The sequence below is a fragment of the Crinia signifera genome, chromosome 19 (assembly GCF_055691185.1).
Source record: "Crinia signifera chromosome 19, ASM5569118v1, whole genome shotgun sequence".
NCBI classification, from domain to species: Eukaryota; Metazoa; Chordata; class Amphibia; order Anura; family Myobatrachidae; genus Crinia; species Crinia signifera.
The window spans coordinates 3,157,140-3,169,777 of NC_139226.1; the positions used below are offsets into that span (position 1 = coordinate 3,157,140).

At 50.4% G+C, this 12,638-nt stretch overlaps 1 protein-coding gene across 1 annotated transcript in view; it reads left to right on the top strand.

Moving 5' to 3' along the window:
* Positions 1–407: 407 nt before the first annotated feature.
* Positions 408–12,638, top strand: part of HP1BP3 (heterochromatin protein 1 binding protein 3) — a 23,682-nt gene continuing 11,451 nt past the window's right edge. The window contains 6 exon segments of the mRNA XM_083161804.1: positions 408–555; positions 1,704–1,805; positions 6,297–6,453; positions 6,630–6,786; positions 12,254–12,397; positions 12,481–12,561. Coding sequence (XP_083017930.1) covers positions 1,721–1,805; positions 6,297–6,453; positions 6,630–6,786; positions 12,254–12,397; positions 12,481–12,561 — 624 coding nt within the window. The 5' untranslated portion in view covers positions 408–555; positions 1,704–1,720.

Consider the following 12,638-nt stretch of genomic DNA (forward strand, 5'->3'; position numbering starts at 1 on the left):
CCCCCTCATAGAGGGATATAGGGTGCACAGTGTCCCCCTCCCATAGAGGGATATAGGGTGCACAGTGTCCCCCCTCCCATAGAGGGATATAGGGTGCACAGTGTCCGTCCACCCCCCCCCCCCCCCCCCCATAGAGGGATATAAGGGGCACAGTGTCGTCCCCCATAGAGGGATATAGGGTGCACAGTGTCCCCCCCCATAGAGGGATATAGGGTGCACAGTGTCGTCGTCGTCGTCGTCCCCCCCCCCCCCCCCCATAGCGGGATATAAGGTGCACAGTGTCCCCCCCCATAGAGGGATATAAGGGGCACAGTGTCCCGTCCCCCCCCCCCATAGAGGGATATAAGGGGCACAGTGCATTAGGGTTACAGACGCGTATAGACACAGTTGTGTATATAATGTTATTGTTATTGTTAGAGAAGGAGGAGCCTAGGCGGCCCAACCCCCGGTCGCCATGGCGATGACGTCGCCGGGCTGGTGCGCGCGGAGGGGGCGTGTCAGTAGCCAGGAGAGCGCGAGGAGGCGGCAGACGGTTGAGCAGCTCCGGAGCCTGAGGTGAGTGCGAGCTGTGGGGGCGGCGGGCGCGGGAATGGCGCTGCAGGGGGCGGTGAGGGGTGAGCGGGACGCGTCTACCGGGACGTGCATAGCGGTACGGCGGGCGGCCATTGTGTGTCTGTGGGCGGAGCGGTCGCCATGTTCAGTGATGGAGTCTGAGGGTTAGCTGGGCGCCCGTGCAGGCGGAGATGGGGGACTCTGGCCGCCCGGACCTGCCTGGGCCACCCTGCTCCCGGTGCCAGCCGCGACCCCCCGGTCCCTCTCCCCCCTCCTCTGCGCTTGCCCCGCCCTCCTCCCTGGCCCGTTTGAAAGATGCTGCGGCCACTGATTGGCTGAGCCAGGCCACGCCCCCCGCACGGCCTCTTTGTTTTGTGTTTTCTCTCCTCTCGGCCGCTGATCGCTCATTGGCTGAGCCTGTGTTCGGTTCGCGGCCATTGGTTGGACCTGAGAGCGCTAGGCGCCGATTGGCTGAGCGGAACGTGTCTGAGCGGCCGCAAATTGCACGTCTTACATCCGGGCACCATTGGTAAGGAGCAGAGGGATCGGAGCTACGCTGTGACCGCCTAGGCCGCGACCATAGGTGGGGGCCCCTGCGTACTGACCCCCGGCCCGACCCCTCCTACCTCCACTTCTATTCCTGCACCCTCCTGGCGGTAACGTCCTGCCCGAGCCCGGTATCCATCACTGCGGGTAACATGCTCCCCTTCCCGCACCATCTCCGAGGGCAGCTTCCCCCTGGGACAACATCACCCCCCGGCAGGGTAACCTCTCTGAGGGCAGCTTCCCCCTGTGACAACATCCTCCCCCGGCAGGGTAACCTCTCCGAGGGCAGCTTCCCCCTGGGGGTAACATTGCCCCCCGGCGGGGTAACCTCTCTGAGGGCAGCTTCCCCTTGGGAGTAACATTGCCCCCCGCGGGTAACCTCTCTGAGGGCAGCTTCCCCCTGGGGGTAACCTCTCTGAGGGCAGCTTCCCCCTGGGGGTAACATTGCCCCCTGGCGGGGTAACCTCTGAGGACAGCTTCCCCCTGGGGTTAACATTGCCCCCTGGCGGGGTAACATTGCCCCCCGGCGGGGTAACCTCTCTGAGGGCAGCTTCCCCCTTGGCTGGTGCCAGTGCTTATGTTTCCCATCTGTGTTCTCTCTGTAGGTCTAAGCGATATCACCATGCCGATCCGCCGCGCTGTTAACTCTTCCAGCCAGGAAACTGCCCCCAAGAATCGCTCCGCCGACAGTGAGGAGAAGAAAGCAGGTGAGTGCCAGGTGCAATGTGCGCTCTGTTCGGTCAGCTGAGACATACGTGTGTGTGTGTGTGTGTGTGTGTATACCTCCCAACATAACCCTCTCCAGAGGGGACACATTGCTCTGCTCCTGGACTTTCCTCTTAATGTATGATTGCCATCACCTGTGTTGAACAGGTTAATTGATAAGAAAGGTGCTGCAGCACAGGTGATGGCAATTATACATTAGGAAGGAAGTGCAGGAGCAGAGCAATGTGTCCCTCCTGGAGAGCGTCATGTTGGGAGGTATGTGTATATATATCTATCTATCATGTCCAATTGCTGGTAGCACTCACAATTATCTCCCTTTTCTTTGAGACTGGGGTAGTCGCCTCAGAACATCAGAATTGCAAGTGAAATATCTCCATTTGAAAGAGTGCACTCACCAGATTTTTCACTCCAATAAAAAGTCCTTTTAAGATGCAGAGTTAAAGGACTTTTTATTGGAGTGAAAAATCTGGTGAGTGCACTCTTTCATATATATATATATATCTATATCTATATCTATATATATCTATCTCCATCCTTCCATATGCCAGGCATTCCAAACCCCTGTCATTAGGGATCGCTAACAGTCCAGGTGTTGTGTATATCCTGACTTCGGCACAGGTGGTCACACCATAATAACTGAGTTGCTAATTGTGTCACAGCCTTAATCGCCGGCATATGGTGGCTGAGCGACTATATCCTCGCGCGTACAGGGCCATTAGTGCGCTCTCGCGACCACCCCTTCAGTGATCGCTGGTCGCAGGAGCATGGCTTCCCCGCCAGTGTCTCGCTTGTCCATAGCTGGGCGATATATCAGAGGGGCATAGATACAGGGCGAGTTTTGTCACTTTTTCTAGTGGTCTGTCTAGTATACTGTATCACTAGTGGAGTGGGTGTGGTAATCGTACTGGGCGCCAAAGTTGAAATATAACAAGGTTTATTGGTACAAAGTGTAAAAACATATAAAATGCAGTGTATGAACACATAAAAACACAAGAGTGAAATTCTTCTTACCCCTAAGGGTATTTGGAGCCAGCAAGGATGGAAAGAAGGGGCAGGATGCAGTCCGGAATGTGCACCCTGCTCTGGGCTCCAAATACCTTAGCACTGGGTTGGTCCTGTTGGATAATTGTGGATACCAGTCACTGCCGACGCGTTTCGAGCATCAGGGTGCTCTTCTTCCTGGGCTCTTCTGACTGCGCCCAGGAAGAAGAGCACCCTGATGCTCGAAACGCGTCGGCAGTGACTGGTATCCACAATATCCATCAGGACCAACCCAGTGCTAAGGTATTTGGAGCCCAGAGCAGGGTGCACATTCCGGACTGCATCCTGCCCCTTCTTTCCATCCTTGCTGGCTCCAAATACCCTTAGGGGTAAGAAGAATTTCACCCTTGTTTTATGTGTTCATACACTGCATTTTATATGTTTTTACACTTTGTACCAATAAACCTTGTTATATTTCAACTTTGGCGCCCAGTACGATTACCACACCCACTCCACTAGTATTCCAAAACCCAAGGTCTGAGGGTGACCTTAGTGGTAATCATTAGGCAGCCGAAGGAGGCGCGCAGGACAGAGTACCCCCAACAAACCACAACCTAGTATACTGTATCGCCCGTTCTGTATACTGCGTAGTGGTGGCAATGCGCAGTCCCACGTGCCCCCCCTCTCACATCTTTATCACATGCAGTCAAACTCCTACATGAGACTAAAGAACACATCGCTAAGTGTATGGGTGATTCCTTGACTTGCATCGCTCAGCGTGTGTATAACACCTGGACTGGCATGGTCCAAGCCTGTTGTGTACATTAGGGCTCGACAAATCCTGGGTGCAAGGTCGCCATGGCGACCAGATCCCAACACCCAGATATTTGACTAAATAGTGACCTGGTCCGTGAATACTGCGCTGAACGCTCCAGATCATTCTCATCTGATCTGCCTGACTTCTGCCCGCCTGGGGCCCGGCCCATTTTCTGGATGACTGACACTCCGCCACAGCATCTGCTGGGAGGGAAAGTGTCACCATGACATGCCGCGTGAGGGCGTGCCTCAGTTTCCCACTGAGGCGCCGGGGGTGGAGCGTTCCCGTCAGCCGACGCGCACGTGCCGCACCAACCTGAGAGCCTCAGACAACATGTCTGACAGGAAGGCATCAAGGACACACTGTGAGTGGGTAACAATTCTCGTTGGCCAAGGAGATTATGTGCGCAGTGGGTGACATACATTATGTAATTACCCACATTATCTCCTTGGCTAATTATCATTGTGTTACCAGTTTATTGTGTGTCTGGTTCCTACACTTTCATCCTTGGTCCTGGTGTACATGTGCTTAGTATTGGTGTGCGATAAGGGCGCTGTTTGTGCTGATATTAGAGCAGTAATGATTTGCTAAATCTTCGTCTTGTTGGTAATTGTCGTCCTGTGTATGTGGTTACACAACATTCCCTAGTGGTCTGGTGCAGCTCGGCCCACACCCCCTATATCTGTACGTGTGGCGGTCCGGTCACACAACAGCGCTTAGTGGTCTGGTGCTGCTCAGCCCACACCCCCTATATCCGTACGTGTGGTGGTCCGGTCACACAACAGCGCTTAGTGGTCTGGTGCTGCTCAGCCCACACCCCATATGTCCCTACATGTGGTGGTCCGGTCACACAACAGCGCTTAGTGGTCTGGTGCTGCTCAGCCCACACCCCATATGTCCCTACGTGTGGTGGACCGGTCACACAACAGCGCTTGGTGGTCTGGTGCTGCTCGGCCCACACCCCCTATATCCGTACGTGTGGTGGTCCGGTCACACAACAGCGCTTAGTGGTCTGGTGCTGCTCAGCCCACACCCCATATGTCCCTACATGTGGTGGACCGGTCACACAACAGCGCTTAGTGGTCTGGTGCTGCTCGGCCCACACCCCATATGTCCCTACGTGTGGTGGTCCGGTCACACAACAGCGCTTAGTGGTCTGGTGCTGCTCGGCCCACACACCCTATATCCGTACGTGTGGTGGTCCGGTCACACAACAGCTCCTAGTGGTCTGGTGCTGCTCGGCCCACACCCCCGTGTGGTGGTCCGGTCACACAACAGCGCTTAGTGGTCTGGTGCTGCTCGGCCCACATCCCCTATATCCGTACGTGTGGTGGTCCGGTCACACAACAGCTCCTAGTGGCCTGGTGCTGCTCGGCCCACACCCCCTATATCCGTACGTGTGGTGGTCCGGTCACACAACAGCTCCTAGTGGTCTGGTGCTGCTCGGCCCACACCCCCTATATCCGTATGTGTGGTGGTCCGGTCACACAACAGCTCCTAGTGGTCTGGTGCTGCTCGGCCCACAGCCCCTATATCCGTGCGTGTGGTGGTCCGGTCACACAATAGCTCCTAGTGGTCTGGTGCTGCTCGGCCCACACCCCCTATATCCGTATGTGTGGTGGTCCGGTCACACAACAGCGCCTAGTGGTCTGGTGCTGCTCGGCCCACACCCCCTATATCTGTACGTGTGGCGGTCCGGTCACACAACAGCTCCTAGTGGTCTGGTGCTGCTCGGCCCACACCCCCTATATCCGTATGTGTGGTGGTCCGGTCACACAACAGCTCCTAGTGGTCTGGTGCTGCTCGGCCCACACCCCCTATATCCGTATGTGTGGTGGTCCGGTCACACAACAGCTCCTAGTGGTCTGGTGCTGCTCGGCCCACACCCTCTATGGCCGCCCACTGTTACAGCTGATCTCCCTGCTGTGGTCGAGAGGTTATGTCCGTACGTGTGGTGGTCTGGTCACTGCCTCTCGCTTGTTGGTCACTGTGATTCTGTCCTTCAGGGGAGAGTTGCATTCCTTTTAACAACGTGCAAAGAAAGGACCGGTGGTCTGTAACGCAGCGCTGGTCACACTATGGATTTTGGATTGTGACTGAGGGGGGCTATGTTGTTCTTGACTTAAGGTGCGTTCACACTGGCCAATATATCAATCATCGGCCAGTGTATATGAGCGATATATCTGTGAACGGCATCATTCTGAAGACATATTGGCGCATTGTTCTGTGTGTATGGACGATGCAAATGCACCCACCCATTGGTGATGTCAGCCCCGACGGATTGGCAGTGTGTATGGAGAACACGCTGTAGATATATCTGCAGATCTCGCCGAGTGTGTACCTGGCTTTAGAATGTATGTTTGGTTGTTACGTGCCTCCTGCTCGCCTTTATGTTGATGTGTGTGTGTGTGTGTGTGTGTGTGTGTGTGTGTGTGTGTGTGTGTGTGTGTGTACACACTAGACCAGTGGTGTCAAACTCACAGGCCAACAGCTGTTGTGGAACTACACATCCCAGATTGCCCTGCCACAGATTTTATATAATTGCTTGCTAAATATATATCTCTGTGATATAGCGATCTGTCTGCCTGTGTAACTTAGGCGATTTTTACACTCGTCTCGTATTACCCCCGGCATGTACAGGTGGTATCTTATACACTTCCCTCTTCTCTCGCAGAGCCCGACGCCAGTTCTGAGGAGTCTGCTTCTACCGGAGAGGAACAAGAGACTGAAACCCCCCCAGCTACTTCCAGTGAGACGGAGCAGCCGAAAGAGGCCGAGGCCAATGAGACAGGAAAGGCTGAGGGCGCGGAAACTGAGGACGCCAAGAAAGAGTAAGTGCCCTCACTGTTATTACTGCGGATGGGCTTCGGTGTAGGGCACCATGCAGAAGGGTGGCTGACCGTTATATCGTGGATTATGTGATAAAGGATTGCCTAGGCGCTAGCATCCCTCTGATGTCACCGCGGCACTCGCCCTGACCGCTTCTTCCATTTGTTAATGCTTTTAGTGGCGAGAAGGAACCATCCAAAGAGAAGAAGGTGAAGAAGACTATCCCATCATGGGCTACGCTGTCTGCCAGCCAGCTGGCCCGCGCCCAGAAGCAGACCCATGTATCCTCTTCATCTCGCCCCAAGATGGATGCCATCCTGACTGAGGCCATCAAGGTTAGTTGTCGGTGCTTATGTAGGTCCTGAAGGCCGGGCTGGTCTTTTATCCATGAAACCCCTGCACTAATTACTGTACAGTGCATATGGCCGGCACCGAGCTGCTACTTATCTGAGCCCAGTTTGCATCAGGTGCTATAGGTGCACTGGTTCCAATGGACCGCGGTGTCACATGGCATAGACTGATCCCTGTGGTGCACAGTGTGTATGTGTGTTCTAAGGTCGGTACCGCTGCAGGGACAGAAGCCACCTTTCTAGCTGGAGAGCAGTGATAAATATCGTGTTACCATGGACAGATAATGAGTGCCTGCACACTACTGAGGGTAACACTAGATGGCGAGCTTCCACTTGTCCTGTATGTGTATACATGGAGTGAGTCTGTGAAGGATTTGTCCTGTTCAGCACCACACGTTAAACAGCGGCCTATATACACAACATGTATATTTAGCTAACGTGTAAAAGTATACAGCTCTATGTATGTGTGTACTGCAGGGTCAGTACACAGAGTAACCCTAGTAATGTGAGGTAATAGCGATACACTGCAGGCTGTGGTGTTACTGGTACATAATGTGACTCCTGTGGTGCTGTAACATAGTATCTCTAGTAATAGCGGTACACTGCAGGCTGTGGTGTTACTGGTACATAATGTGACTCCTGTGGTTCTGTTACATAGTATCTCTAGTAATAGCGGTACACTGCAGGCTGTGGTGTTACTGGTACATAATGTGACTCCTGTGGTGCTGTAACATAGTATCTCTAGTAATAGCGGTACACTGCAGGCTGTGGTGTTACTGGTACATAATGTGACTCCTGTGGTTCTGTTACATAGTATCTCTAGTAATAGCGGTACACTGCAGGCTGTGGTATTACTGGTACATAATGTGACTCCTGTGGTGCTGTAACATAGTATCTCTAGTAATAGCGGTACACTGCAGGCTGTGGTGTTACTGGTACATAATGTGACTCCTGTGGTTCTGTTACATAGTATCTCTAGTAATAGCGGTACACTGCAGGCTGTGGTATTACTGGTACATAATGTGACTCCTGTGGGTTTGTTACATAGTATCCCTAGTAATAGCGGTACACTGCAGGCTGTGGTATTACTGGTACATAATGTGACTCCTGTGGTTCTGTTACATAGTATCTCTAGTAATAGCGGTACACTGCAGGCTGTGGTATTACTGGTACATAATGTGACTCCTGTGGTGCTGTTACATAGTATCCCTAGTAATAGCGGTACACTGCAGGCTGTGGTACTACTGATACATAATGTGACTCCTGTGGTGCTGTTACACATAGTATCCCTAGTAATAACGGTACACTGCAGGCTGTGGTACTACTGATACATAATGTGACTCCTGTGGTGCTGTTACACATAGTATCCCTAGTAATAGCGGTACACTGCAGGCTGTGGTGTTACTGGTACATAATGTGACTCCTGTGGTTCTGTTACATAGTATCCCTAGTAATAGCGGTACACTGCAGGCTGTGGTATTACTGGTACATAATGTGACTCCTGTGGTGCTGTAACATAGTATCCCTAGTAATAGCGGTACACTGCAGGCTGTGGTATTACTGGTACATAATGTGACTCCTGTGGTGCTGTAACATAGTATCCCTAGTAATAGCGGTACACTGCAGGCTGTGGTATTACTGGTACATAATGTGACTCCTGTGGTGCTGTTACATAGTATCTCTAGTAATAGCGGTACACTGCAGGCTGTGGTGTTACTGGTACATAATGTAACTCCTGTGGTTCTGTTACATAGTATCCCTAGTAATAGCGATACACTGCAGGCTGTGGTATTACTGGTACATAATGTGACTCCTGTGGTTCTGTTACATAGTATCTCTAGTAATAGCGGTACACTGCAGGCTGTGGTATTACTGGTACATAATGTGACTCCTGTGGTGCTGTTACATAGTATCCCTAGTAATAGCGGTACACTGCAGGCTGTGGGTATTACTGGTACATAATGTGACTCCTGTGGTGCTGTAACATAGTATCCCTAGTAATAGCGGTACACTGCAGGCTGTGGTATTACTGGTACATAATGTGACTCCTGTGGTGCTGTAACATAGTATCCCTAGTAATAGCGGTACACTGCAGGCTGTGGTATTACTGGTACATAATGTGACTCCTGTGGTGCTGTTACATAGTATCTCTAGTAATAGCGGTACACTGCAGGCTGTGGTGTTACTGGTACATAATGTGACTCCTGTGGTTCTGTTACATAGTATCCCTAGTAATAGCGATACACTGCAGGCTGTGGTATTACTGGTACATAATGTGACTCCTGTGGTTCTGTTACATAGTATCCCTAGTAATAGCGGTACACTGCAGGCTGTGGTATTACTGGTACATAATGTGACTCCTGTGGGTTTGTTACATAGTATCCCTAGTAATAGCGGTACACTGCAGGCTGTGGTGTTACTGGTACATAATGTGACTCCTGTGGTTCTGTTACATAGTATCTCTAGTAATAGCGGTACACTGCAGGCTGTGGTACTACTGGTACATAATGTGACTCCTGTAGTTCTGTTACATAGTATCTCTAGTAATAGCGGTACACTGCAGGCTGTGGTATTACTGGTACATAATGTGACTCCTGTGGTTCTGTTACACATAGTATCCCTAGTAATAGCGGTACACTGCAGGCTGTGGTATTACTGGTACATAATGTGACTCCTGTGGTTCTGTTACATAGTATCTCTAGTAATAGCGGTACACTGCAGGCTGTGGTATTACTGGTACATAATGTGACTCCTGTGGTTCTGTTACATAGTATCCCTAGTAATAGCGGTACACTGCAGGCTGTGGTGTTACTGGTACATAATGTGACTCCTGTGGTTCTGTTACATAGTATCCCTAGTAATAGCGGTACACTGCAGGCTGTGGTACTACTGGTTCATAATGTGACTCCTGTGGTGCTGTTACATAGTATCCCTAGTAATAGCGGTACACTGCAGGCTGTGGTATTACTGGTACATAATGTGACTCCTGTGGTGCTGTAACATAGTATCCCTAGTAATAGCGGTACACTGCAGGCTGTGGTATTACTGGTACATAATGTGACTCCTGTGGTGCTGTAACATAGTATCCCTAGTAATAGCGGTACACTGCAGGCTGTGGTATTACTGGTACATAATGTGACTCCTGTGGTGCTGTTACATAGTATCTCTAGTAATAGCGGTACACTGCAGGCTGTGGTGTTACTGGTACATAATGTGACTCCTGTGGTTCTGTTACATAGTATCTCTAGTAATAGCGATACACTGCAGGCTGTGGTGTTACTGGTACATAATGTGACTCCTGTGGTGCTGTAACATAGTATCCCTAGTAATAGCGGTACACTGCAGGCTGTGGTGTTACTGGTACATAATGTGACTCCTGTGGTGCTGTTACATAGTATCCCTAGTAATAGCGGTACACTGCAGGCTGTGGTGTTACTGGTACATAATGTGACTCCTGTGGTTCTGTTACATAGTATCCCTAGTAATAGCGGTACACTGCAGGCTGTGGTATTACTGGTACATAATGTGACTCCTGTGGTTCTGTTACATAGTATCTCTAGTAATAGCGGTACACTGCAGGCTGTGGTATTACTGGTACATAATGTGACTCCTGTGGTGCTGTAACATAGTATCCCTAGTAATAGCGGTACACTGCAGGCTGTGGTATTACTGGTACATAATGGGACTCCTGTGGTTCTGTTACATAGTATCTCTAGTAATAGCGGTACACTGCAGGCTGTGGTATTACTGGTACATAATGGGACTCCTGTGGTTCTGTTACATAGTATCTCTAGTAATAGCGGTACACTGCAGGCTGTGGTATTACTGGTACATAATGTGACTCCTGTGGTTCTGTTACATAGTATCCCTAGTAATAGCGGTACACTGCAGGCTGTGGTGTTACTGGTACATAATGGGACTCCTGTGGTGCTGTAACATAGTATCCCTAGTAATAGCGGTACACTGCAGGCTGTGGTATTACTGGTACATAATGTGACTCCTGTGGTTCTGTTACATAGTATCCCTAGTAATAGCGGTACACTGCAGGCTGTGGTATTACTGGTACATAATGTGACTCCTGTGGTTCTGTTACATAGTATCCCTAGTAATAGCGGTACACTGCAGGCTGTGGTATTACTGGTACATAATGTGACTCCTGTGGTGCTGTTACATAGTATCCCTAGTAATAGCGGTACACTGCAGGCTGTGGTACTACTGATACATAATGTGACTCCTGTGGTTCTGTTACATAGTATCTCTAGTAATAGCGGTACACTGCAGGCTGTGGTATTACTGGTACATAATGTGACTCCTGTGGTGCTGTTACATAGTATCTCTAGTAATAGCGGTACACTGCAGGCTGTGGTACTACTGATACATAATGTGACTCCTGTGGTGCTGTTACACATAGTATCCCTAGTAATAACGGTACACTGCAGGCTGTGGTACTACTGATACATAATGTGACTCCTGTGGTGCTGTTACACATAGTATCCCTAGTAATAGCGGTACACTGCAGGCTGTGGTGTTACTGGTACATAATGTGACTCCTGTGGTTCTGTTACATAGTATCCCTAGTAATAGCGGTACACTGCAGGCTGTGGTATTACTGGTACATAATGTGACTCCTGTGGTTCTGTTACATAGTATCCCTAGTAATAGCGGTACACTGCAGGCTGTGGTATTACTGGTACATAATGTGACTCCTGTGGTTCTGTTACATAGTATCCCTAGTAATAGCGGTACACTGCAGGCTGTGGTATTACTGGTACATAATGTGACTCCTGTGGTGCTGTTACATAGTATCTCTAGTAATAGCGGTACACTGCAGGCTGTGGTACTACTGATACATAATGTGACTCCTGTGGTGCTGTTACACATAGTATCCCTAGTAATAACGGTACACTGCAGGCTGTGGTACTACTGATACATAATGTGACTCCTGTGGTGCTGTTACACATAGTATCCCTAGTAATAGCGGTACACTGCAGGCTGTGGTGTTACTGGTACATAATGTGACTCCTGTGGTGCTGTTACACATAGTATCCCTAGTAATAGCGGTACACTACAGGCTGTGGTACTACTGATACATAATGTGACTCCTGTGGTGCTGTTACACATAGTATCCCTAGTAACACATAGTATCCCTAGTAATAGCGGTACACTGCAGGCTGTGGTGTTACTGGTACATAATGTGACTCCTGTGGTGCTGTTACACATAGTATCCCTAGTAATAGTGGTACACTGCAGGCTGTGGTATTACTGGTACATAATGTGACTCCTGTGGTTCTGTTACACATAGTATCCCTAGTAATAGCGGTACACTGCAAGCTGTGGTATTACTGGTACATAATGTGACTCCTGTGGTGCTGTAACATAGTATCCCTAGTGGTAGTGTTCCGGTTGCACAATGCTCCGTAGAATAAGCACCACTCTTGCACTTTCTGTACAGGCCTGCTTCCAGAAGTCGGGGGCCTCTGTTGTGGCGATCCGGAAATACATCATTAGTAAGTACCCGTCGCTGGATTTGGAGAGGAGGGGGTACCTGCTGAAGCAAGCCCTGAAGAGAGAGCTGCAGAGGGGGATTATCCGCCAGGTAAGGTTGCTCTGTGTAACTGCTGCTGATTGCACTGTGTGTACTTAGCCCTGGACGACAGAATAACCACTTGTGTGTCTCAGGTGAAGGGGAAAGGCGCATCCGGAAGCTTCGTGGTTGTGTCAAACTCCGGGAAATCTGCACCCAAGTCTAAAGACAGAAAGGTTTGTGTCCCCCTTACGTACATTATGGGTGGGATGTAGTGGGGTCACCGCTATCCTCTATCAGACCTCATATTTCC